Source organism: Delphinus delphis, chromosome 7, assembly GCF_949987515.2.
Source record: "Delphinus delphis chromosome 7, mDelDel1.2, whole genome shotgun sequence".
Lineage (NCBI taxonomy): Eukaryota > Metazoa > Chordata > Mammalia > Artiodactyla > Delphinidae > Delphinus > Delphinus delphis.
Window position 1 is genome coordinate 99,025,996 of NC_082689.1, and position 27,924 is coordinate 99,053,919.

General features: G+C 37.4%; 1 protein-coding gene across 1 annotated transcript in view; it reads left to right on the forward strand.

The window, feature by feature from the left end:
• The first annotated feature begins 480 nt into the window (after positions 1–480).
• ACTR3 (actin related protein 3) overlaps positions 481–27,924 on the forward strand; it is a 61,670-nt gene continuing 34,226 nt past the window's right edge. Inside the window, exons 1-3 of the mRNA XM_060016924.1 lie at positions 481–772; positions 22,084–22,139; positions 25,587–25,711. Coding sequence (XP_059872907.1) covers positions 729–772; positions 22,084–22,139; positions 25,587–25,711 — 225 coding nt within the window. The 5' untranslated portion in view covers positions 481–728. The remainder of the gene's footprint in view (positions 773–22,083; positions 22,140–25,586; positions 25,712–27,924) is intronic.

A 27,924-nucleotide genomic window follows, 5' to 3' on the forward strand; every position in this document is an offset into this window, starting at 1 on the left:
TCACCCTCGGTCTGATATCGCTCTTTTCCACGCGGAAAAGCAGCCCCTCAAGTTAGAAAAAAAGGATGTGTACCGCTGACAACGTTTTCCATTAGGCCGTTTTCCCCGGGGCACCGGAAAAGATATTCGCGGCTGCGATAGGCGGTCCCATCCCTCCCTCAACCAAGCACAGAAGTAACTGAAACTATCAGCCCCTTCCAGCGTCAGAAGGAGACTTGGAGGCTCGGGCCGACTTCCCCGCCCCTACCTGGACGAACACCCGAAGTGGACTTCCTCACCGTCGGGACCGGAGCGGCGGCCGGAGGCGCACCTCACTGCGCATGCTCTCTCGCCCCGCCCGCCCGGAGCCAGAACGGGGAGCGCTCGCGGCCTGGGCCTGGCCTGGCCGGGGCGTCGGCACCGGCAGCCATCTTGGCTTCCCGGGGAAAGGCGGCGCGAGGGGAAGAAGTTGTAGGGTGGGGGCAGGAGCGAGAAGGAGGGGAGAGAGAGGGGGAGGAGGCCGCGGCGGGGCAGGGCGGGGACTGCCTGCCCGCCCGGGTTGCGGAAGTGGTAGCCGCTGACCGAACCTGCTGCTCTCTCGCTACTGCTTTGGCTTCCCGGCTACCCCGCGGACGGAGAGGGCGGCCTGGCCGTGGATGGTCAGATAGCCTCTACCTCTCGCCGCCCATCCCTGGCCCCAACCGGCACGGAGCAGACGGCGGCAGCGGCAGCAGCAGGCGAGGAGGAAGATGGCGGGACGGTTGCCGGCCTGTGTGGTGGACTGTGGCACGGGGTAAGGGGGCTGATGGGCGGGGGTGGGGAAACTGAGGCGGAGGGAGGAAAATGGCGGGGCCGGCAGGAGGCCGGGAGATGAACGGTGCCGCGAGTTGCCGCTGCCGGCTGTGTCCACCCCGGCTCCGCCGGCTGGCGAGGGGTGGGGCCCGGAGCTACGGCCTCCCTCGTCCCTCGCGCTTCACCCTCTGGGAGCCGGGCGGGTGCGAGGGGCCGAGAAGCCCCCGGGGAGCGGCCTCCTCCGCCCGACCCCTCCCAGCCCTTCCCCCATCGCGGTGGGCAGCGCCGCCCGCGGAGCTGCGGGGATGGTCGCCTTCCCGGGGCCCGCGGTCGCGTTGGGGTGGTCGCGGAGCCCGGCGCGCCCGGCCCTCCTTTCCCCGCGTGCCGCCTCCTGCCCGTGGGTTTGGGCACCGCGGGGCATCGAGCGCGGGGACTGGCCTGGCAGAGGAGCGAGGAAGGAGAAGCGCTCCTGGTAGGTTTTGCAAGATTGCTGTGACAACACTCTGCCCGGGGTATGGGTGGGGAAAGGGAAGAGTCGGACTCGGAAAATGGGAACCTAGAGCGGGTCTTTCATTTGATCACCCGCCTCCTCTTGCTTTTCGACCCCCGGTCTTTTCCATCTCCCACGACGTTCTTACCGGTCAACCAAGTCACAGTTTAATTTGAGAGAAAGATGTCATGTGTTACTTCTCTTGCCTCAAAAAAGTCCCCCAGTGAGCAAGCGCGCTGCAACTTCCTTAGTTTTGTCAAAGCCGCTTCCTGCTTTCAGTCTTTTATACCCTTATAAGGTAGTTTTTCGTTTCGAACCTGAACACATCTTATTAGAATTTTCAAAATTAAACAGTTTTCACATAGGGTGAGTTACTGGTGCTGGGTGTCAGTTTATGGGAACCTAAAAAAATGTATTTGTGTTCCACGGAGAGGGAGGAAGGGAAGCACCCAGGAGGCTTAATTTAAGTTGTATACGTTCATTCTGTGACGGTATCTTAAGGCGCGAGGAAGGTGATAGAGTTGTCAAGGGATGTGCTTGCTTTGCAAGGAGTTGTTTATCATAGATCTGTAGTGTAGTTTATTCAAATACAGGATGGCGTGAAAGTGGTCGTTCCTTTTGTGTTAATAGGCATTTTAGAGAGTTGCAGCACATTTTATACTTACGTAGAAAATACTGCCAGTATTTTAATGTAGAGTGACTGCTTTACGTTGCAGTATCGGAAGTGTTTTCTTTTGTCCGTGTGTATACCTTGCTGATATATTATTACTTCTCTCATTTCCCAAATACTCCACATTTTTTGTTTGGGGGGTTGTTGTGAGAAGTGGACTGCCAGCCTTTTACCCCCGTTTTTACTATTCAGCAAACTATTGTTACTTAAAGGGTGGTCTGCTCCTCGCTATTTGCTCTCTGTTAACATTTCTCTGTAATCTTCATGCTCATACCTTTATGCAAGTGTGGCAGTTTCCAAAATCCCAGCCGTGCATAGGGAAACAACCAATTTATTAATATGTTAATATAATAGTAATATAGGAAACACGAGCCTCGTTTAGCCTTGAAACTTCCATGTAGTTTTTTGATGGACAACTAATTAAAGTTTTTTTTCTTAATCCAATTTCATTTCCCTGAACCAGTATTTTTTTTTCCCCCTCCCTTCTTAGTCCAGCTGGTGAGTAGTTTTATGTGTAGGTTGAGTTTTAAAATTAGATTTGGCAGCCTAACAAAGATTTTCAAGTATGTTTTGTTAAAGTGAAAAATATTGCTACATAATTACTATTCTATGCTTCAGTAATCATTGCCTTGTCAGTAAAGTTAGTGTAGATAATTGTTGCCCTAATAAAGAACATGGTAACATCTTAAGTAGGGTGTTAACTCTTTCTCACTTTATTTTTTCCCTTTGGCAATAGTTTTGGTTATTTTTGAATTAGTGTGCTGGGTATTTCATTGAGGTTAACTATCCTTAAGTGACCTCTTTCTGATAGGGCAGCCTTGAATTTAAAACACAGACTGAGTGAGCAGGAGGTGTGGGGGACAGGGGTTCAGTCTATGCTTAGGATATTTTTGTTTTAATATAGCGGTTACTCTTACATTATTACATTAGTTTTATCTCACCGGCAGAGGTTGTTAGCTGGACACTCATGATTTAAATGGAACTGATTAGGATACTTCTCACTTCCTTTTACCATCTGTCAGTCTCTGAAATTCCACCTTTAGAGATCCGTTTATTTTGGTTTTCAGAAGGCATTTTGGTCTTTCCTGTTGTCCATTATGCAATCCTGGAAAGTTACACCTTCAACTTTATTAGCACTTAAAGGATAGCTCATTGAAATTGGGCCTGTGATAAGCATCTCTAAATAAGGCATCTCTAAATAGAGAGTTTCATGTTCCAGAATACTGTACGATCCGAGATGCAAATTGTGCACCTACAGTTTGTGTGTTCCTTTGTGCTTTAGAGAATGCATTCATCAATCACAGTTAGCCACTTAATATAAGTGAAAAATTATAACTGGAATCAAGTTGCTCATTCCATTTCATAATGTAAGTTAGGCAAACGGTGACTGGAAAAAGTGGCCATCTATGAAATTTGGTGGTCTTAGGTAAGAAAAGCTGTAAGAGTTTCGATACATGAAGCTTAATCCCTAAATTTAAAATTAGAGATCCTCCAGCAAAAGTCTTTTATTTCAACGTAAGATAAAGAATCACCGGCCCAGATCATAAAAGGGAGAACTCCTTTGAAAAGAATTTAGAAAAAAATACTTCTTTCATATTGATAACATGTCTACATACTTTTTTGGTGGGTGATCTGTATTGGAATAGTAATGTAGAATAAAATTTTGGGACAGAGATTCTTATTGATAGAGCTGGTTGCTTAAGAAGTAAGGTACAGACTCAAACGGGCTACCAGTGGTGAGGAAAATTTTTTTTTTAAAGCAGTTTTTGAAACGTTGTAATACTTGTAAAGTTAAGATTATCCTAAATTATCTTTTGCATGTTTTCCCTCAGAATTCTTCAACATTCAAGCCATATAAAGGAACTCCTTATTTACTTTTATTATGTTGTAGCTTGTTTACAAAGCTTTGCATTGTGACATTTCTTTTCCCTTTTACGTCTTTCCTCTTTTTTTCCCTAATAAATACTGTACTGGTAAATTATTTTCATTGATTATAATAGCAGAGTTATTATAGGCTTATTGTAGAGCTCTTGGATATGTTCAGATCTAGAATGAGTTAAGGAATTTCTCTGAGTTAAACTTCTTAGCAATCTTAAAATGTAAGGATAAATATTTTGTTGGAGTCAGCAGATGAGGAGCTTATATTATTCATCCTGTCGTCACATTCTAGCTGTTAGTACAGGTAGGATGATCTTGTTTGAGAGCAGTGGGGAAGAGCTGAGTGGGTGGGAGAAAATATAAGTGGGAAGTTCATGTTTCTTACGTGAATTTTGTGCATAATATGTAAAATACTATTTCTCCAGTTGTCTGCAAGGGCAGAAACATTCACAGTATCTATTTGTTACCAAAAAACATTCATTAAATGGGTCTTGTTTTTTTTTGCATGCTGTTTGCAGTAAGTATAGCACACTTGCTCCTGTTGAGAAGTTAGCTTCTTAGTCTTGCCTAAAATATCTTTCTCCTTTCCTTTCCTGCCAATCTCTTCCTGCCTGCCAATTTTGTGTTGGAATATTGACTTTGGATTGGGTGTATATTGAATCTAATGAACTTTTCAGCCTTATTGTAAAAAAGTTCAGAAATTTTACTTTTAAGCACAGAAGGGAAAGATCCACTAGAGGAGGACCTGCTGGTCAGGCTTTTTATTTAACTTATTTAATCTTGTGACAGCTATTTTTACCTCATATTACAAGTGAGAAAATAGAATCAGAGAATTTAAATTACTCTTTTAATGTCATGTAGGTGGGTTGTGAGAGTTGCTATTTGTATTTAAGGTTTTTTTTTTTTTTTTTTTTTTTTTGTATTTAAGCCCTGTGTTCTTTCTGTTACACCATGGGCACTTCTTTTCAGACCTGTGCACGTTGCTTGCTTTGTATTAGTGAGGGTAACTCTTTATTCTTTTTTTTAAAAAATTTTATTTATTTTTGGCTGCGTTGGGTCTTTGTTGCTGCGCGTGGCTTTCTCTAGTTGTGGCGAGCGGGGGGGCTGCTCTTCGTTGCGGTGCGTGGGCTTCTCATTGCGGTGGCTTCTCTTGTTGTGGAGCACGGGCTCTAGGCGCGCGGGCTTCAGTAGTTGTGGCTCGCGGGCTCTAGGGCTCAGGCTCAGTAGTTGCGGTGCACAGGCTTAGTTGATCCGCGGCATGTGGGATCCTCCCGGACCAGAGCACGAACCCCTGTCCTCTGCATTGGCAGGCGGATTCCTTTTTCTTAAATTTATTTTATTTACTTATTATTTTTGGCTGCTTTGGGTCTTCGTTGCTGCGCGTGGGCCCTCCCTAGCTGCGGCGAGCTGGGGGCCGCTCCTCGCCGGGGTGCAAGGGCCTCTCATTGTGGCGGCCTCTCCCCTTGTGGAGCACCGGCTCCAGGCGTGCTGGCCTCAGCAGCCGTGGCACGCAGGCTCAGCAGTTGTGGCTCGCGGGCTCCAGAGTGCAGGCTCAGCAGCTGTGGTGCACTGACCCAGCTGCCCTGCAGCATGTGGGATCCCCCAGGACCAGGGCTCGAACCCGCGTCCCCTGCGTTGGCAGGCGTACTCCCAGCCACTGCGCCACCAGGGAAGTTGTGCCAGGCAGATTCTTAACCACTGCGCCACCAGGGAGGTTCTTCTTAGATGATTTTTAAGCAGTCCTCTCAGCACCTGTTATGCAGAAATTCTGAAATAGGGTGTTGGCAGTGGGAATGGAGCAGAAGAGATAAATTTGGGAAAGATTGCTTCTTTTGTTTGTACCTTTCTTCTGGCAGTTATATTGTTTTGCACGGTTTATTTAAGGTTAGCAAGGGCTTTGTAGTCAGAGCTGTTTTTGAGTTCAAGCTCTACCATTTACTAGCTGTGTGACCTTGTACACTGCAAACTCTACAGGTCTTAATTTTGTAATTTGGAGATCACAGTATCTATCTTACGGGGGTTTTGTTTTTTGTTTTTTTGAGATAATGCATGAAGATGGTTCAGCACAGTGCTTGGTACATAGTAAGAGCTCAGTACAATGTAATTATTACTGTTATCAGTTAGCTCCCTTTTTTATTGAATTGAAAAGTCCTTAAGGAAAGGAACACATTGTCTTATGCTTATTTTCTTATTTCCTGTGGGCTTTGTCTACCACGGTTCTTTGCTCAGTCAAAATGTTTTTGCTGATTTGAGAGACAGAGGTATAGCTAGGACTTGGCAGTTGTTTCTAGTATATCGTAAATAGCAATCAATGAAGATTTCCGATTCTGAGTTTGAGTGGGACAATAAGGAGTTGGTTTTAAGAATCTGAGTAAGATTGGAATTTGGATTGATCCATAATTGGAAATATTCTAAGGGGAAGTTAAAAATACAGGAGCTTCAGAAGTGAAGGTGGGGATTTGACAATAATTATTACCATTTTTAAATTGAAGCTAATAAAATGACAATTTAAAGAGAGAACAAAAAGACTGAACATTAATCTTCCTTAAAAAATCTTGGTTATGTGATCTGGCTTCTTGAGCATCACAAAGAGAAGAATGAGTGAGCACTGTGGCTTGAAGTGGTGAGTGATCTCATCCCACTTTTTAGGAGGCAAGTCCTTGGGAGAGTTTAGCTCACGGTAGGGCTGAATTTTCCTCCCAGTGTTCCTCCTTGTGCAGAATGCTCCCCCTCCAGCACGTGGAGACAGCTAAACGCTCCGACTAGGAGCAGAAGTCTGGGAGGGTTCAAATGTACCTTTAGGCAGTATGTTTTCTGAAATGAAATTCCCCTGTAATGAAAGCGTTTCAATGCTCACCTGCAATTCTTTTGGAACTTGCAGCCTCTTTTATGACACTATGGATCTGTGATAGCCACTAGCATAAAGAGGTAAGAGCAAAATAATAACACTACATTAACAGGCTTTACAGCTTACCAAGCACTTATAAATTCATGAATTATTAAGTAATGGTGCAAGATAAGGTGATGTTATTGGATAAATATTTTAAATTTGGTTCTTCAAAATAGGATACTGATTAATACTGTTTTTTGTGTTGCTTGTTTTATATCTTTATGTGGGCCTTTATATCATAAAATGTATAAAAGGTACCTGCATAACTGATTAATACCAGAGCAGAAAGACAAATAGTATCTTAATTTTTCCAAAGGACTACTTTGTGGAATTTGAATAATTTTCTTTCAAAATTTTTTTCAAAACCTTTCCAAACTGTTCATTTAAACACAAGTCATTCTTGCATCCTCCTTGCAACCAGGAAGGGACCAGCCTTGAATTTGTGTGTCGCATACGTTCTTGCCCTCCTTCTCCTCTTCCTCCCTACCCCTAACCCGTGCCTCAGAGACCATTTTCTTCATCTGTTCTGGTGCTGAGCATTCCATCTATAAACATTCTCCTTGAAGGCTTCTTGCCCTTTGTGAAAATGCCATACTCTTGCGAAGGATGTCTTTAACACTTTTTCAGTTACAGGGTTTAGTGTGAATGAGGGGTTGCTACAAGGAGGGTGGAAGTCTTAAAAGAGGGAACTAGGATGCAAAATACCTTACAGTTTAGGGTTGGGTTGGAAACTGTAAAAGTATAAACTATGTTTTTGGTATTGGTCTATGATAAAACCCAAGTGTTTGCTTAAAGTTTTAGAGTTTAGTATAATTAAAATACAGTGTGCTTTTCTGCTTATAAGCATTTAAAAGATTCAGTTACTTTGAGGCTATTAAAAATAGCGTTTAATGTGTATTTGTGACACACTTTAGAGAAGTGCCTAATTACTCACACAGAATTAATGGAGCTGAAAAAGAATTTGAGAAATAATTTAGTCCACTCTATTTACAAATTAAACAGAGGTCCAGGGTTGAGAAATGTCTTTCAGGAGTGTTTTTTAGGTGTCAGTTGACAGCATTCTTGAATTCTTTTATGTTTTCTTAGGAGTTCATGTTTATGAGTTATAGTAATTGAAATTTCTTCTTAATAGTCGAAGTAACATGTATGTTTTTTGTAGTTAAAGTAGTCTTGTTTGAGATGTGGTGCAACACATGCATCAGAATTGTTTAGTGTTTCTGTTGTAATAAAAATGCGCAGTATAAGGCACAGATGAAAACCTGTGATTTTATGTTCCCCAACATAACGTTTGAGACCGTTTTCATAAAATTGATGGTCTTTTCACAGAAATGTGCTTTTTTAATTGTTTTAGGCATTTAAATCTTAGATACATTTATTTTAGGTTTTGGATTTCAGTTATTTAAAGACTTATTACATGGAATGTTTACAAATCAGCCATTTCAAGGCCTTTTAAGAGTTTAACAGTTTCAGAAACCCTGCGAAGTGGGTTTGTACTGTTGTATAATTACCATTTTAAAGGTGAGGAAAGTGAGGTATGGTGAGCTTAAGTAACTTGCTTATGTAAATAGTTAAGTAGTAGATATAGAAATTGAGCCCTGAGGCAGTCTGACTCCAGGGCCCACTACTAGACTACTCCAACTTGGAATATTATTCAGTAAGGGTGGTTAAATTGTTAAATCCAGTTTTTGAAGAGTGTTCAAATTTTAAGCTACATATTTAGAAAAATAAATTTCTACTTTTAGAACTGTTAATTTTTAACAAATATGAACTATATAGGGAGGTCTTTGTGACCAGTTCTTTGATTTTATTAACCTGAAACACATGTAAGTTAAATGACATAGAATCATTTATTTAGTCCTTTGAATATTATAAAGACATATTGTGTCTAGCATGGTAAAACTGACAATTGCTGGTTAATTCAGGACAGCTCAATTAAGGAAATGATGTTTAATTACACATAACTTTAAAATGAAGGTGTACATATTCATTAAGCTACAGTTTGAACATAAATAATCGATGCATTAAAAAAGTCATTCCTCACTAATGATTGCATAAAATGTAGAGATGAAACAGTTGAACCTAAGAATAAAAATAACTTAAGAATATAGGACTGTAAAAATAATTTTTGTTAGACTCAGAGGACTTAGTACACATTTGACATTTGACTCTGCAAATAATGAATATATGGATTAAAGGAAACACATGGTTATTAGAAAGTAGATTTTTTTTTCTAAACGAGAATGAACAGAATTGTTATTTCTGGAGTATATGATGAAGTAGGATGCATTTTATTGAAAAAGCACACGTAAGAGCTTGTATGTTTCCTCTTTGAAGGTATTTCTTTTAACACTTTGTTTCATAATGGTCAAAAAAGGTAGAGGTAACAGCAAAAGAGACTTTGGGGGGGCTTTTTTTCCTACCTTTTTTTTTTTTTTTTAATATATAAATTTATTTATTTATTTTTGGCTGTGTTGGGTCTTCGTCTCTGTGCGAGGGCTTTCTCCAGTTGCGGCGAGCGGGGGCCACTCCCCATCGCGGTGCGCGGGCCCCTCACCACCTCGGCCTCTCCTGCTGCAGAGCACAGGCTCCAGACGTGCAGGCTCAGCAGTCGTGGCCCACGGGCCCAGCTGCTCCGCGGCATGTGGGATCCTCCCAGACCAGGGCTCGAACCCGTGTCCCCTGAACTGGCAGGCAGACTCCCAACCACTGCACCACCAGGGAAGCCCCCCTACCTTTTCTTGATGAATTTGTTATTTGTATAAAAGACTAGTTGAGAATTTTATTGCTTCCATAATGCCTTTCAAAGGGATGTTCCTTGCTTATTTAAGTTGCCTTACTGTCAGGGAAGTTATTTTAGAAATGAAACTTCGATTTTTTTAATAAAATGAAACTATTTAAAATTGAGAGCAAACTCTTGAGAAGTAGAAATGAGAGATGTAACTTGTGGTTATATGTGAGAAATTAGCTGCAAACAACAAAATAACTTTAGCTAACATAAGCAAAAAAAGGGGTTGTTGAAGGGATATGATGTAGATCACAAAATTGATGAGAAGGCTGAAGAACCAGGTCCAGAAAAGCAGAGAAAAAGGAAGGTCAGGTATCAAGAGTCTGCTGCCAGTCATGCGGCAGAATGCTGCAACTAGACACTAGCAATACGAAGTCTAAACCATTTCATCATCTTTTGGTTATTCAGTCAAGATTGAAAGTTCTGACCGAGGCTCAGATTGGCTAGACATAGATCATGTGATATATAGAAGCTGACAGGAGTGGGATGGGTCAGCGTCAGTTCCCTCCTTCTATTAAGTGATGTGAGGTTTTGCCTCCTGTGGGTCCCTCAGGATAGGAATGGTGATTCAATTCTGGCAGAAAAAATAGTGTTCACTGTAGGGGAAAAGATGAGTATGGAGAAGTCAGTTGCTCATTTTTCTTTATGTTGCCTTAAATTCCTTATTATTTCATTTTGATAACTGCATGATCCATTACTGACTAGCAATTTGAATTAAAACTTTTTCCAAAAAATTTAGCCTAAACGTGTTGAAAGAGCAGTTTTTCTTTTTTTTTATTTTAAGAATAATGGATGATGGTTTGAGTAGTATGGGATTTTTCATTAGAACAGAGGTATAATATTCTAGCAATTTGGCATTATGGAGTATTTTGGAAAACAGGACCTATTTGATAATGACAGGCTATTTTTTAAATTTTTTTTTTAAATTGTAAACCAGGAGTATAATTTAAAGAATTTGAGCTACACTTTTTTTTCCCAAGAGGTAATGGGATGTGTATATATATATGTATATGTGTGTGTGTGTGTATAAGTATATATATACACACACACATATATATAAAACTTGGAAGAGAGGAAATAGCTTATGCATTTCATTTGTTTATAGTTGGAGAAATTGGTCTTCAGTGAATAGTAAGCGTCATCTATGCAAATGAATAAATACTTTTACAGGACTTTTGTTGTGGGGAACATAAAGATGAATAGGAAATGCTGCTTGCCTTTAGGAAGCTCACATGTACACAAATGGTTATGACAGTATGGCAAATGCTCTGGTAGGTATAAAATGAAATTTTTTGGAATCATAGGTGAAGGAAAATTTACATTTTCTAGGGAGCATGAAAAAAAAATTTCCTGATAGAGATAATAATTGAAGTAGGCCTTTAAGGATAAGTAAAATATTGGTAGACAGAAATAAGACTAGTGTACCAGGTGAGAGAACAGTGGGAGGAAATAATGAGGTGGGAAGTGTAAAGGTAGAATTTGGGTGTGTTAGGTTTGATATAGTACAAGGAAGTAGTAATGTTTGAGATGGTACAGAGAAGTAGTGAAATGTTTGATATGATACAGGGAAATAGTGAAAGAGTCTGATATATGGAAGGTGCTCAGTAAGTGCTTCTTGGGTTGAATTAAAGTAGAAAGATGTTGGAGCTGGATTATGGAAGCCTGGAAGGCCTTGAATTCTATACTAACTTCGTTCATGTTGTAGGTAGTATGAAGCCACAATCTGTTATAAACCAGGTTTATGAGAATAGGAAGTATATTTGATGACTTCGTTATGGTGATTTATGATGATAAAAAAATAATAGTCGACAGTCATGTAGTGCATACTATGTGCCATACACTGTTCGTTTGATTGCATTACATATATTAATTCATTTTATACCTAACCCTATGAGATAGTTACTGTTACTCTCTTTTACAGATGAAACTGTGATACAGAGTGTAAATTACTTGCCAGAGATCACATAGGTAGCATGATAAACTATACTGTTAGTTCTTTCTCTGGTTTTATTGTGTATGTAATCGCTCATGCTTTAGGGAGACAGTACAAACCAGCATTGACTGGAGGCTGATAGATACTTAAGTTCAAATCCAGCTTTGCTATTTCTCTGAAGTGGTTTCTTCTCTGAGTTGCAGTTTCCCAATATGTAAAAAGAGAACATCCAGGGTAATGATAAATATTAGAGATAATGTAAAGTGCATAGCAAAATAATTGGCATACAGTAAATAATGGTGGCTCTAGTTATTAAGGGTGTTGAAAGTAATTAATTACTTATTTCACTATTACAGTGTTTTCAGTTCTGTGCTGAACACTGGTATGTACAGAAAGTGATGGCATGGTTTTATACTTGAAGCTTACAGTTAAGTTACAGAGATGAAACTAATGTATGTGAAATAATTAAGGATGGCATTTATTTTATTTATTAAAATATCTTACAATTTTATTTGTCAGTAAAGCTGGGGAGAAAAGTCAATGGATAATTATAATAACCTAATTGAGGCAGAACATCTAATGGTCAAAGCATTCAAGAATGAATGTTGAGTCATCTCTTCAGGCAAAGAACCATGAAGAGCTGAGTGTTGGGTGAGGACAAGGGTGTTGAAAGAAGGTGATTATAAATACCAGCAATGTGACCTGCTGCACAAACCAGGACTGAAATAGTATTTTTTTTTTTTTCTGGTTATGTAGGCATTGCCAGCATTTTTTTAAAATGAATTTTTATTGGTGTATAGTTGCTTTACAATGTTGTGTTAGTTTCTACTGTACAGCAAAATGAATTGGCTATACATATATCCTCTCTTTTTTGGATTTCCATCCCATTTAGGTCACCACAGAGCATTGAGTAGAGTTCCCTGTGCTAAAAGAGTAGGTTCTCATTAGTAAGGATGACATTTTAGTATTTAGTTGTTTGGGGAGATTAATAAGGGCTGTAGTAGGTGGAGGTTGGTTTATGAATTTGATCAAATCCTTGGAAAAGTATAAATAGGATATGATAGATGGAAGGGTAGGAAGACTTTGTCAGGGTAAGATGTGTAAGCTAAGTTGAAAGCTTTATGATGGCAGGATGTCTTTTGTTCAGTCTCCAAGTTATGGCCTCATGCATAGTATTTAATAATGCCCAGCAAATATTTCATTGATAAAGGGAAGTCAGGAAGGAGTCTCAAAATATTTGAGGGAGGGATTAGTTAGGAGATTGCCCTACCGGGAATTGAGGTATTCCTATTGGGAGCTTTGGGACAGCAAGTATTTTATTTATTTATTATCCTGCCTTATTTCAGAAGGAGTTTAAATGGGGCACAATTGTTTGGAATGATTTGATGGGCAGTTGATTGTGTAGATCATTAAGCAGAAGACTGATAAAAGTTAAATTTATGCAGTATTAGTCTGAGTCTAGTGTTTTATTTTATTTTGTTTTTAACAGCTCTATTGAAATATAATTCACATACCGTAAAATTTACCCTTTTAAAGTGTATAATTGAGTGATTTATAGTATATCACCAGGTTGTGCAACCATCTCCACGGTCAATTTTAGAACATTTTTATCACACCAAAAAGAAACTTCATACCCATTTGCAGAAACTCTCCATTCTCGTCACCGTCAACCCTTGGCAACCACTAATTTACTTTCTATCCTTGTGGATTTGCCTATTTGGCTATTTCATATAAATGGAGTTATACAACTTGTGGCCATTTGTGACTGGCTTCTGTCGTGGGACAAGTATTGACTGCTGTAGTCTACATGTTTCGTGGTGGACGCTTGGACTGATTAGTAGCAAAGAGGTTGGGAGAACATCGCCAAGAGTCTTTGAAAGAATAATTATGGGAGTGGATAGAAGGAAAAAAAGGACTCTGGATAAAGGAAAATGATCTGGGGAAGGAAATGTTTACTGAATACTTAGTGAGTGCCATCCACTGTTATCTTAATTGTCGTGACTGTCTTGCAAATTTGGTTTTATTCCTTAGAGATAAAGTCTATAATCACAGGACAGTAAATGGTGGAACAAACATTTCACTCATGATTTTCTGATTCTGTGGTCCATGTTCTTTCCTCCCTAAGAGTGAAAAGGAATTATTAGATTTTAAGTTTTAGATCTGGAAGAACTGGGAGAATATTTCTGTTGATATTTAGGAATCCAGGTTCTTCCACTCAACAGTCTTGTCAGTCTTTTTGTGTTAAATAGTGACTTTCATGTAGTGAGAAGAACATTGGAGGGAACTGGAAATGGAAATGCTTTTTAAAAAATTGCCAGTTATCTTTATAGCTAATTCCCTGTGAATTAGCCATTACATTCTTGTGCTAAAAGTTCCTCACACTACAAGTAGGAAGAAAACTATATAGCTAAGCTGAGAATTGAGATATCATGAAAGTTGGCATTGGGATTCATTTGTAGACCTCCATTTTCACTTAAAATTTGAAAATTATATGCTTGTTATGTAAAAATCTCTATGTGTACTTTACTTTGTTTTTATAGTATGTTAGGGTGGAAGCTGGTCATTCATATTGAGATAAAATTCTTTCAACTTTAAATTAGTGGTTCTCAATACCAAGAAATTTTGGAAAATGGGTTGTACTATTATTAAGGTTCTATCCACCCTAAAGTTCTAGGGTCTTATATTCATTTTGTCGTATGGTTTAAAATTGTTGAAACATTGAAAGTTAAAATTCTACTGCTGTTTCTCCCTTAGGTAGTCTACAGAGTCACACACCATATTTAGCGTAATAGCTTTGGTACATATTTGTTCTTTTCTGGAATGATTTTTGTCCTAGCTTTTTATTCCAGTTCATTTGTGAAATGTAATTTTGTTTTTTTAAAGATTCTGTTCTCATTTAGTGGTTCAATATCCGTAATGTATTGGGATCTTCAAGTAGTTTTTTGCTTGATAAGGTTTTTCAAAGCAAAAAGAAAAGTGAACCATTGTATTAAATAAAAAAGTATTCTGTCAAATCAACTACATGCTTTCAATAAATAAACATGAATTTACAGAATTAAAAATAATATCCAACATGAGGGATGCTACTGCTTTTAACTGGTTTTACTACTTAAAAATATTCTTTCCATAAATAAATTTCTTCCTTTTAGAAAGGTATACTGAATAATATAACATATACCCCTGTTTATCAGAATAATTACCTGGTAATGATTCATTTCTTTTTGTTTTTTAAGAATGAAACAACATTATAAATGGCTCTCCTCAAATCCACTTTCCCCCCTGCCCAGAGGCAGTTAGGACCACAGTAAAGTAACCATTTCTTGTATAAAATTCTTTTTTTTTTTTTGCTGTTCATTTCTATCAATCCGAGCTTTCCCTCTCTCCTAACTTTATTACATTTCCACTGCTGTTCTTCTAATCACTTTGATAACTTCAAAAGTGCTTTTGAAGTCTCTCCTTTACTGTATTCCTTTATCAAAGCAATTTCCAACTTTGCTGACCAAAACCAGCATTGTAGATCTTTTCTCATTGCTACCACAGTCCAGGGAGATTTTCTGTATATTTAACTTGCTTCCCTGGGCCACAAAGAAAAAATTTGGTTTAGTTTTTCAAAGTATTATATTGCCCTTATGAATTTCATAAACTTAGGATAGCTTTGCCTTTTTCATTTTATGGTCTCTTTTTAAAGACCACTTAGAAAATGACACTTTCTTATTTAAGTATAGGAAAGCATAAAGAAGTGAAGTAGATTAATGATTTCACTACCCGGATAACCCAATGACATGTTTTAAATTAAAGTAACATACATGCCTCTCTATGCATGAATTATCTCTGGAATACATAAGTGATTGCCTCTTGGGTTAGCGGTGGGGTGGCTAGGAGATAGGCCTGGTAGGGAAACTTACTTTAGTACTTTTTATGTGGTAGGGAAACTTACTTTAGTACTGCTTCTTGTTTTATTTGTTAAAATTTTTATCATGGGCTAATGTTACCTATTCAAAAATTCTTTTAAAAAATAATTTAGTGCATGGTTAGACCATTTAAGACAAGTGTTAATTTGAAAAACAAAATTCTCCCATCCTGCTATCTGTAGATAATCAGAATTTACTATTTCTTGTTTAGACTTCCAGAAGACAAAGTGTATGTATATGCTAGCATTATATAATAGAATTATTCCTATGTAGTTTTATTTTTTCTCTACATATATATGTAAATTTTTGTTTACAATTGACACAAAAATATTTGATACAAAAGTATCAAGGTATTCACAAAATGTATTTTCCCTGTTCAGGACTAGATGTGAAAGTATTCTCGAGGTATTTCAAAGTAATAAAGTATAGTGTAATTAATATTAAAAATAGACACACGTGTACATAGGCAGGAAAACACATACACACGTACCATTTATTAAGGAACAGCAAGTTGGAAGGTATTAGGACTGTACTAATTTTGCCTGGGAATCATACTGTGAAAATCAGATGTGTTCCCAAAGGACTGATGAAAATGGAAGATTTGAAAAGGGCCTTTGAGGAAAAAAAAGATTAGGATAAAATAAAACAAGAGCAACAATGAAAAGAAGGATGGAGCATTTATATTTTGTAAGAGCTAGGATTTATGTTTTTTGTTCCTAAATATAATTATCAAGGCTTTATAAAAGTGATTCTTTCTACTTCAGACATAACAGAGTATATTGCAGGGGTTGAGGATTATGAAAGTGAATTGTGGGTACTTAGATGAGTCTGGGAAGGGAAATAGGGTAGTATTCCAACCAGTGAAATTCATTGAGGTGTTCTAAAAAGTAGAGCCTTGATTTTTGTACTATTAAACCATGCTTGACGTTAAACTGTTAATAGGCACATGTACGTTTAAGATTGTTATGTCTTCTTGATGAATTTATCCTTTTATTATTATAAAATTTCTCTTTATCTCTGGTGTTAACTCTTTTTCTTCAAGAAGTTTCATCTGATATCAATACAGCCACTTCAGAGTTACGTTTACTGTTTGCCTTCCATCCATCTTTCTTCACTCTCCATCTCTAAAGTGCATATCATGCAGACAATATATAGTTGGGGCTTTCTTCCTTTTTCTTTCTTCCTTTCTCTTTCTTCTGTCTCCCTTCCTTCCTCCCTTTTAATTGGAGACTGTAGTGTGTTACATTTAACGTAAAAATTGGTACAGTTGAATTTTGGTATACCGTCTTATTTATTTTTTTACTTAGAGTTAATAATTTAAAACTTTATGCAGAGTAGAAACCATGCATCTCTGTAGATCTGTTAACTCTCTTGACACTCCCTCTACCCTACTGTCCTTGTATGCTATAGTTATCATAGGTATTATATCTGCATATGTTATAACCCCACGAGATAATTTGATTTTTGCTTTAAATAGTCAAAAGTGTGTTAAAAAATTAAGCAGAAAAAAGTCTCATTTACCTAGCTGTTTCCCATTTCTGATGTTCTTCATTAATACCACAGTTTCCCTCTGGTATCATTTCCCCTCAGCCTGAAGAACTTTATTTAGCTCAGGTTTGATGGCAGTGAGTTTTCTTTTCTTTTTTCCTTTTTTTTAATAGATCTTTATTGGAGTATAATTGCTTCACAATACCGTGTTAGATTCTGTTGCACAACAAAGTGAATCAGCCATATGCATACACATGTCCCCATATCTCCTCCCTCTTGAGTCTCCCTCCCATCCTTCCTATCTCACCCCTCTAGGTCATCGCAAAGCACCAAGCTGATCTCTCTGTACTGTGCTGCTGCTTTCCCGCCAGCCAACTGTTTTACATTTGGTAGTGTATATATGTCGATGCTACTCTCACTTCACCCTCCCGCCCCATGTCATCGAGTCCATTCTCTATGTCTACCTCTTTATTCCTGCCCTGCAACTAGGTTCATCAGTACCATTTATTTATTTTTAGATTCCATGTATATAATCCTTTGTATTTCTGCAATGTCAGTTGTGATTTCTCCTTTTTCGTTTCTAATTTTATTGATTTGCGTCCTCTCCCTTTTTTTCTTGATGAGTCTGGTTGAGGGTTTATCAATTTTGTTTATATTCTCAAAGAACCAGCTTTTAGTTTTATTGATCTTTGCTTTCTTCATTTCTATTTCATTTATTTCTGCTCTGACCTTTATGATTTCTTTTCTTCTACTGACTTTGGGTTTTCTTTGTTCTTCTTTCTCTAGTTGTTTTAAGTGTATGGTTAGATTGTTTATTTGAGATTTTTCTTGTTTCTTGAGGTGAGATTGAATTGCTATAAACTTCCCTCTTAGAACTGCTTTTGCTGCGTCCCATAGGTTTTGGGTCATCGTGTTTTCATTGTTATTTGTTTCTATGTAGTTTTTTATTTCTTCTTTGATTTTTTCAGTGATTTCTTGGTTATTTAGTAGTGTACTGTTTAGCCTCCATGTATTTGTGTTTTTTACAGTTTTTTTCCTGTAATTGATTTCCAGTCTCATAGCATTGTGGCCAGAAAAGATGCTTGATAGGATTTCAGTTTTCTTAAATTTTCCAAGGCTTGATTTGTGACCCAAGATGTGATCTATCCTGGAGAATGAGTTTTCTTTTATTTGAAAAATGTCTTTATTGCACTTTCATTTTTGAAGGATATTTTTGCTCTTAAAAGATTTCTGGGCTGACTATATTTGCACCTCCTTCAGACTTAAAAAATGTTATTCCACTGTCTTTTGGCCTCCATAGTTTCTCATAAGAAGGTGCTAGTAATTTGAATTTTTGTTTCCTGTTAATGAGCCATTTTTCTCCGGCTGCTTTCAAGATTTTTCTTTATCTTTGATTTTCAGTAGTTTGATTATGATGTGCCTAGGTATAGTTTTCTTTGGATTTATTCTGCATCTCTCTCTCTCTCTCCCTTCCTTCTGGAACCTGTGTCACCTTTCAGATATTGTTCCCCAAGTCTCTGAGGGTCTATTCTTTTCACTTTGTGTCTCTCTTTTTAATTTTTTTCCCCTCTCTTGTCAGACTGAATGAGTTTTACTGATCTGCCTTCAAGTTCACTGATTATTTCCTCTGTTCTGCTGTTTAGCTCATCCAGAGAATTTTTTATACCTGACATTGCATTTTTCAGTTCTGTAATTTTCATTTGTTCTTTTTAATAGTTTTAGAGTTTCTGTGATATTTACTATTAGTCATTACTATTTCATTGTGATAGTCACAGCTGCTTTCAAGTCTTTATCTGATAATTCCAACACTGTGTCATTTCGTCTTCTGTTGAGTATCTTTTCCTTAGAGAATGGGTTACGTTTTCATGATTCTTCATAGATGGCATAATTTTGGTTTGTATGAATATATCAAGCCTTGCTTATCTGTTTTCTTGATGAATATACACTGTGCTTCCAGTTTTCGGCCATTATGAATAATGCTCTTGTGAACAAATGTTTACACTTCTTTGTGGGGACATATTTTCTTTGGTATATACCTAGAATTAGAATTGCTGGGTCATATGGTAAGTGAATGTTTAAGTGTTTTCCAAAGTGGCTGTTTTATTTACAAATGATTTTGATTATTTTCTATCATTCCAACTAGGAATGTATGAAATTTACCTCAGTGTACTTTTTTTGTGTGTGTGTGGTATGCGGGCCTCTCACTGTTGTGGCCTCTCCCGTTGCAGAGCACAGGCTCCGGACGTGCAGGCTCAGCAGCCATGGCTCACGGGCCTAGCTGCTCCGCGGCATGTGGGATCTTCCCAGACCGGGGCACACACCCGTGTCCCCTGCGTTGGCAGGCGGACTCTCAACCACTGCGCCACCAGGGAAACCCTCCTCAGTGTACTTTTAATTTGCCTTTGTTTTTCTTTTTTTACCCCACAGAGTTGAGCATCTTTTCATTTATAGCCATTTATATTTCTTTTTCTTTGAATGGTTATTGTCTTTTACTTTTCACTTTCTTCTCTCCTTATTTCCCTCCCTTGTTGACATCACCTCCTAGATATCCTTTATATATTAGGGTGATTAACTCTTTGTCTCTGAGTGCAGCTAGTTTTTCTCTTTTGGTCATTTTTCTTTTGGCTACTTTTGGTATGTTTTTGTGAAGAACTTTTAAATTTTCACATAATTGGAGTATCAGTCTTTTTTCAATGTCTGGATTTTGAATTATAGTTACTAAGACTCCCTTGTTCCAGGGTTATAAAGAAGTTACCCTGCATTACCTTTTAAAGTTTTTGGTTTATTTCCCTACCCTGTTTTAATATTTCATCCATTTAGATTTATTTTGTTTTAACATGTACGATATGTACAGAATTTAATTATTTTCCCCAGTAGCTGTCAAGTTTACGTAGCTGTTTAAGAAAATTGTTGTAAAATATACACAACATAAAATTGACAGTTTTAACCATTTTTAAGTGTACAGTTTAGTGGCATTAAGTACATTCATAACTATCACCACCATTCTTCTTCAGAACTTTTTCATTTTCCCAAACTGAAACTCTGTATCCATAGAACAGTAACAACCATACCCCACCTCCATCCCTGGCAGCCACCATCCAGCTTCTGTCTCTGTGAATTTGACTATTTTGGGTACCTCATTTAAGTGGAATCATATAGTATTTGACCTTTGTGATTGGCTTATTTCACTTAGGATGATGTCCTCAAGGTTCATTCATATTGTATGTAGTAGCATGTGTCAGAATTTCCTTCCTTTTGAAGGCTAACTAATATTCCATTGTATGTATATACCACATTTGTTTATCCATTCATTTGTCAGTGGACCCTTGCATTGCTTCCACCTTTTTGTCTATTATGCATAATGTTGCTGTGAACATTGGTGTACAAAAATCTGTTGAAGCCCCTGCTTCCTTTTTTTTTGGTATATACCCAGAAATGGCATTGCTGGATTTTGTGGTAATTCTGTGATTAATTTTTTGAGGAATTGCCGTATTGTTTTTTGTAGCAGCTGCACCATTTTCCATTCCTATCAGCAGTGTGCAAGAGTTTCTCCGTATCCTCACTGATATTTTTGTTTGTTTTTGATGTTTTGGTAATAGCCATCCTAATGGATGGGAAGTGGTATCTCATTTTGGTTTTGATTTGAATTTTCTTAATTATTAATAATGTTGAGCATCTTTTCATGTGCTTGTTGGCCTTTTGTATATCTCCTTTGGAGAAATGTCTATTCAAGTCCTTTGCCTGTTTTAAAAACTGGGTTGTTTATTTTGTTGTTGAGTTGTAGGAGTTCTTTATATATTCTGGATATTAACTCCTTATCAGATATATGATTTGTAACTGTTTTCTTCCATTTTGTGGGTTGCCTTTGCACACTATTGATAGTGTCCTTTAGTACCCGAAAGTTATTAATTTTGATGATGTTCAATTTATTTTTTATGGTTGTTGTTGCCTCCTTGTGTCATGTCCAAGAAATCCTTGCCAAATTTAATGTCATAAAGCTTTGTCCCCTATATTTTCCTCAAAGAGTTTTATAGTTTTAGATCTTATATGTAGGTCTTGATCCATTTTGAGTTAAATTTTGTATGTGGTATAAGATAAAAGTCCATGTTCATTAAATAATGGATATCCAGTTTTCCCAGCACCCTTTCTCGAAAAGACTATCCTTTCCTTGTTTGAATGGTTATGGCACCCTTGTCAAAAATTATTTGACCATATATGGGAGGATTTATTTCTGGGCTTTGTTCTGTTCCATTAGTCTGTGTGTCTCTGTGTCAGTGCCACTGCCACAGCTTTTGTTACTGTAACTTTGTACTAAGTTTTTAAATCAGGAAGTGTGAGACCTCCAACTTTGTTTGAGATTGTTTTGGCTATTCATAGTCCCTTGAGATTCCATATGAATTTTAGGATGGATTTGCTCTTTCTCCCAAAAAAACATTGTTGGGACTTTGATAGCAATTGCATGGATCTGTAGTCAATTTGAGTAAGTAACTTCCAAATGTGAACGTTTGTCCCACGTCTGACTCCTATACTAAATAATCCAATTATCCAAATGGCAGATTTAAGAAAAATCCAAGCTGTTTAATCCCATGTTTAAAGCTTAAGGGAAGGAAAAGTTATCAAAGTGTCTACTAGCTGTAGAAGGAAGAGTTTTTCTGAAGGTGCTACTGAACAATGAGGCCAAACCGAAACATCGGAGTTTGGAGCAGAGAAAGGTTTATTGCAGGGCTGTGTAAGGAGATGAGCAGCTTGTGTTTTACATGTTTTACCCCTACCCTTTACTTTTATACAAATATCACATAGTTGAACCATTGTTCTGTACCTTGCTTTTGTTCAGTGAACAATACGTTTTGGAGATTGTTCCATATCTGTACATAAGGAGCTACTTCAATCTCTTTTTTAATAACTGCCTAATATTCTATAGTATAAACGAAGCATACTTAACTAGTTTGATGGCTGCTTATTTCCAGTCTTTTGCTATTATAAGCAAGATTGTCGCAAAAGGCCCTGTTATATGTTATTTTGTACATGTATGAATATCCCTGTAGGATCAATTTCTAGAAGTGCAGTTCCTGGTTAAAAGCTATGGGTATTTATAATTTTGATATAATTTTGAAAGCAGAGATGTTTAAATGAACTGAAACGATGGAATTTTGTATAGTATTTACCCAGAGTGGAATCTCACTTTATAACAAATGGAAATCTAAGAATTAAATTCATAATTGCTGAGATATTTGTGAAATCCTTACGAAATTCTTTGTGTTTTTCAGGTATACAAAATTAGGATATGCTGGAAATACGGAACCACAGTTTATCATCCCTTCCTGTAAGTATTTCTTTTAAGTCACAAATAAGCTGATTTAATATCATTTAATAAAGTAAAATAAATAATCATTTTTGACACTCTGTAAGATTTAGTCCTTTAAAAACATGGTTTGCCAAGTTCTAAGCATGGCCTCATTTCTGTACCTCTGACCATTCGTTTCAGATCTCTGTTTAGCTCTTCATTTACCAGATCTGCCAAATACCTTTTTAAAGACAAAAATGAATGAGCTGATAATTAAACAGTTTTCTGCTTTGAGGGTATTGCTGTTAATAATGTGTGTGTGTTACTATTAAGTAATGCATTCCGCATCACACGCCTACAAAGGCTATCCTTTGGTTTGTGGATGTGATTGTTTGCAGGACTCGTGCTTGTTGACATCCCTGACAAGAGCTCATGTTTCAAAATAAGGATGGCATCTCATCTTTAGAGATGCGGACTTCAGCTGTTTTCTGACATCTTATAACCATACTTACATTGTTTTTGTTTTATGTTATTTCTGTTAACTTCACTTTAGCTGACTGTCCACTTTCAATAGTTTGTCTTTCAGAAGTTTTTAAAAAATACTCTCACACTTGGTTTCTTAGCACTCATATTTGTTAGCCTGGGCTATGTATGTGTTCCTAGATGAACCTGTTTTGGGCTTCTGACTTTTAGACAATTCACCTTTTGTGCATAATGTAGTAACATTTCTGAACCACCTGACCTATGCCAAGTTAAGACTTTAGCATATCAGATGATAAACCTTTTGAGCCATTCCTTGGTGGTGCTAACTCCTAGACAGTTCTAGTATCACTAGTATTAGACTGTTTGAATACTTTTGTGTATTCTTATTAACTTATGAAAATAAGAAGGAAATGGAAAAATAAACATGCAGAGAATAGTGAAAGCAGCTTAGGATTCAAAATCTGTGAAGTTGAGAATGAGGTAGAAATTACTGGGCTTGCCCAAAGCTGCAGATCTTTAGTCTCATTTGGGTACTCATCAGACTTGAACAGGTTGATTGTTTTGTTGTTTATATATAGTAAGAACAAAATTTAAAATGTGTGAAGTGTGTGTCAAAATTGTCTTTAAAGGGGGAGCTAGTACATATTTTCACTCTCTAGAAACAAACCTATTTGACTTTTGCACTTCTGATATACTTTTGGTATACTTCTCTAGGGATTATTATCTAATAATCTAATTCTTACCATCTGAGAATTTAGGCTGTTACCTAAGTCTAATTCTTTAATGCCTGGAATAGATTTTAGGGGACAGTGTTGCTCATTCATAGGAATACAGTGGTCTTAATTTGTAGTACTGTTGTCTTTTTCTTTATGTTTTATTCATGCATATTTGTTATCTACACTGAGGGACAGATTTGCTTTTTTGTTTTGTTTTGTTTTTTTACTTTTGTCCCACATTTATATATAAACATATTGATAGTTGTTTAAGACTTTGACAACAAATATTGCCTCTATTGCTGACTAAAATAGAAGTACTTTTGTGGACTAGTACTTGACATTAGTTATATTTGAGTTTAGTATTATACCATTGTGTATTGGTTGTATTAGTTTCCCAAGGCTGCCGAGACAAAGTACCAAAAACCATGTGACTTAAAATAACAGAAACTTACAGTCCTGGAGAAGTCTGAAATCAAGGTGTCAGCAGAACCAAGATCTTGCTGACAGCTTTAGGGGAGAAATCTTCCTTGCCTCTTAAAGCTTCTGGTGTTTGCTGACAGTCCTTGATGTTCCTTGGCTTGTATATGCATCACTCCAGTCACATGGCTGCCCTGTGTGTCTTCATATTGTTTTTCTTCTGTGTGTGGATATGTCCAAATTTCCTATTTTTATAAAAACACCAGTCATTGCATTATAGCCCATCCTGCTAACCTCACTTTAACTTGAGAGACCCTATTTCCAAATAAGGTCACATTCTGAGGTGCTAGAAGTTAGGACCTAAACATATCTTTCTGGGGTACACAGTTCAACCCATAAAATGCTGATTTTGTAATCTCTTAATTTATAATCTTTTATAAAACATTATGTTGTGATTAAACGTTTATTTCAGGAGATTACTGATATGTTAACTCTCATCCTTGTAAAGTTTGGTTTTGCTTATGCTCTTAAGTGGCTGTGTTCAGTCTTTGTTGGAAGCCCATATAATTTTGAACTTTTGAACCTTGGGTTCTCATCACCATTGTATCCTTTCTCTATTTCACCTTTCTGCCAAAATTTGCAGTTTTAGTTTTCATTGTCTTATGAGAAGCTGTGGCATGTTAAAAATCCATGTGTGTATGAAAGAAGGTTTTTGATTTTGGGGTTTTTTTTCACGCAACCAGTCTTAATGCTGCAGGTGTAGTTTTATAAATGAGCCAATATAATCACTGCCACTGATGAGCACGGATATTTGGTCTGGAAAACCTGTGGATATGGTTCAAAGTTATTTTCATAATCTTTGTTTTTTAGGAAGTTTATAGTGAGCCATCTGATGTCTGTGTACATTGTAAATAAATTGCTAGAGAAGCTTTCTAACATTTAGAAGTAGATTGGATTTAGAATTTCCTTCAGTATTTTCTACCTACCTTGTTAAGGATATAAATTGTTATTAAATGAAAGTGTAACAGTTGGGTGCCTCATCAGCTTATGTGCATGCAGATTTTTTTTGTTTGTTTTTAATTTTTGGCCGTACCGTGCATCATGCAGGATCTTAGTTCCCTGATCAGGGATGGAACCCAGATCCCCTTCAGTGGAAGCACAGACTCTTAACCACTGGACCGCCAGTGAAGTCCTCAGGCAGATATTTTGAATGAAGAACTGTTTAACTTGAAGGATTCAGAAATTTATAACTTAATTAAGAAATATACAAGTTTTAGGTCTAGAACTGTATGCTGGATTTCTGAAATTATATAAGGAGATTGTTGTGGGTTTTACCTAAATGATTTGAAATTTCCTTTTGTATATGTGATTTAAGTTTATCAGGTCTTTATGCCAGCATTATACCTAAATTACTAGCTCATAATAATGCAAATAGGATAGAAATATGAAGAAAGCTTTAAAAATAAATTCCCCGTGCAATTTTCCCACCTTTATAACTGTTCTTCAGTTTTTTCTTTCTGATTGTCCATCAAGCATAGGTTGACTTGGTGAAATTATAATTTTACTCAAATCAAAATAGATCTCACATAGTTTTTAAAAACATAACTGAAACATTCCCACAGCAGTACTTTTTTTGGGGGGGCTTTTTACACTTGAGGCCTGTCTCTGGGTGGAAGTTGAGTTTTTATTGTGTTAGATGAATTTTGTCTTTTTTTTTTTTATGACCTTTTTGCTTTAATTTGACACTTTAAATATACTAGATCATGTTCTATTTAGTAACACTTTATTACGGAAGAAATACAAGTGAAAAATTTGTCTCACTTGAAAAAAATACAATTTTTGACATGTACAAATAATTTCTATTTTAAAGGTATTGCTATTAAGGAGTCAGCAAAAGTGGGTGATCAAGCTCAAAGGAGGGTGATGAAAGGTGTTGATGACCTAGACTTCTTCATTGGTGATGAAGCAATAGAAAAACCTACATATGCAACAAAGGTATATTTTTATGATTTGTATAAATATAAATAACATTCTCTTTCAAAAAATTAGTTTGTTCTATAATTGTGCCACTTGGAATTTCAGTCAATTACAAGTCTAATACCCTCAACCTCTTCACAATAGAAATTTCTTCTTCTCTGTGGCTCCTCCCAGCCTTGCTTTAACTACTGGTTTTTTTTCCCCAAGAGGAAGATTTTAGCCCCTTCAGGTGAGCAGTTTTTACTTTTTCCATCTCAGAATCATCAATGTGATTGGCTTTCTCTTGCCTCCACATCGCCACACCTAGAGATATTTCCCTCCCGTCTTTATTCAGACCCACACTTTCTGCCCTTTTGAAGCCTATGTCATCTGGAAGTGCCACCCTCTTTCCTCCTTTTTATCTTTTTCCCTTTCTTGTTTGTCCCATACTATTCTTCCTCCTTTTCCCTTATTATTGAGGTATAATTTATATACAGTAAAATAGGTAAGGCTTAGTTACACAGTTGAAAATTTTTTGTGACTGTAATCATAAAAGTTCAGGACATAGAACAAGTCTAGTAACCCAGATGCTTTCCTTGTGTCTGCTCCCATAGTCACTACCCAACCTGCACCAAAAGGGAAACACTATTCAAATTGACTTTACCTAATTTGCACATTTCTTCCTTGGTCCCTCTTTTCTTCCGTTTTAGTAATTTCATTAATAAACAGCTACCATGTATAAACAACTTTATAAAGTGCTGAGATTAGATAAGAAAAATGGCTTTCCTGACTTCAAGTCTATTATAATTGGTGGAAAGGAAGCCATTGAAGAAATAATTATAAGTGGCTTGTAGTTATACAAATATTTGGCTCTTGGAGCTTAGAAACAAGACAGAACTGGGGATAAACATTTAGAAGGTATTAGTTACCTTTGGAAGGGGTAAGATTCCATAGGGATAGGCCTAGGACAGAGCCTGATCAACACATCATTTAGGTTTGGATGGAGGAGGAAAGCCTACAAAGGAGACTGAGAAGGCGTAGTTAGAGAGACTGGGTAAACAGGAAGGAGAAATAAGAGTGTGGGATGCTGCGACCAAGTAAGCTAGAACCCATAGGTTATTTGCTGTCTTTAGCTACAAGGATGTCATTTATAACCTTAATAAGAATAGTTTTAGAAGAGCAGTGAGGCTGGATTAAAGTAGATTGGATTATGAATGACAAGGAAAAAATGACAGTATATTCAGTGAGGTGGAAGAGATGCTTAAATGCTAGTGTGAAAGAGTCATTAGAAAAAGAGATTAAAGTAACAGGAAAGTGGAGTATAATACAGGGCTCTTGACAAAGTTAAAGGGATGGAATCCAGATGATCTAATTGATATATGGAGGATCTCTTACATTATAAAAAATGAAAAAGAAAAAAGAGGTAAGTATAGAATCAGTTTTATAGATTTGGTGAAGAAAAGTTGGATTCCTGACTGTTGGCTTCTGCTTTCTTTGTGAAATACATGGTGATGTTATCTCTGCTGCCCAGGAAATAGCGGGGAAAAAGTGAAATCTGAGTGATAGGGAGAATATTTAAAATCATCACTGTGGATAACAGAGTAGGGAAACAAAGGCTTGCCAGGTAAATTTAGGTCCATTTGGGAATAGCAATTACGAATTCTTAGTTTTATCAACCAGTTCTGTGTGATTTGTGTGATCAGCATTCTGGGTATAGGCAAGTTTAGGGTAGGACTGTGCTGAGTTGGGTTTTGGTAGATGGAATGACAAAAGGAAGTATGAATAGTCAAAGTGATGGGGCCTAAAATCTAAACTGTGTGTGTGTGTGTGTGTGTGTGTGTGTGTGTTGTGAGGGGGATGGTTTCTGGCGAGGGAAGAATTACAACAACCAGTGGACTGCAAGTCTAATTGTGATCGCGAGAGATATGGTGAGGTGCTGGAGTATGCTAGAAGGATAAGAAGTTGTGATCAGAGAGGGGTGTACTTGCATTTCAGGGATTTAGAGATGATAGTGATGATCTAAACTGTGGCCAAAATGGAAAAGACACCTTTGAATGTGATGAAGTTGGTGAGCTGAGAGGCCAGAGTTCCTCTGCATTGATTCTGTTCTTTTAAACATTTTCATGTCTTCCAAATGCAACAAACACACCCAAACGACAAAAATTCTTTCAATCCTACCTTCTTTCCTCAGCATTTTAGCTATTGTTTTATTTTCCTCTTTTAAAACCGAACTTCTTATTTGGTCTCATTAT